At 63.8% G+C, this 243-nt stretch overlaps 1 protein-coding gene across 1 annotated transcript in view; it reads left to right on the forward strand.

The window, feature by feature from the left end:
- The window catches only part of MMAB (methylmalonic aciduria (cobalamin deficiency) cblB type), a gene marked incomplete at its 5' end in the record, with an annotated part of 3537 nt that overhangs the window by 1271 nt on the left and 2023 nt on the right, over window positions 1–243 (forward strand). Inside the window, one exon of the mRNA XM_010143759.1 lies at window positions 87–159. Within this exon, the coding sequence (XP_010142061.1) occupies window positions 87–159 (73 nt within the window). The remainder of the gene's footprint in view (window positions 1–86; window positions 160–243) is intronic.

The raw sequence follows: 243 nt of genomic DNA on the forward strand, positions 1-243 counted from the left end.
CTCGCTGCTGCTGCACCGGAGCGTCAAAGGCTCCGGTGCAAAGGAATGAAAGTGCTGCTTCTTTTTGTCCCCACTGCCACGTGTAGGTGCAGTGCATGCTGCAGGACGTGGGCTCCAACATCGCCACGCCACTCTCCTCAGCCCGGCCGGCTCACCTGAGTAAGCCCCGCAGCCCCCTCCCTGCCGTAGCCGTTCTGGAACCGCAGCCCTCCCTCTAGAACGGTGCTGGGGAGGCTCTTCCAC

Source organism: Buceros rhinoceros, unplaced genomic scaffold (assembly GCF_000710305.1).
Source record: "Buceros rhinoceros silvestris isolate BGI_N320 unplaced genomic scaffold, ASM71030v1 scaffold20079, whole genome shotgun sequence".
NCBI classification, from domain to species: domain Eukaryota; kingdom Metazoa; phylum Chordata; class Aves; order Bucerotiformes; family Bucerotidae; genus Buceros; species Buceros rhinoceros.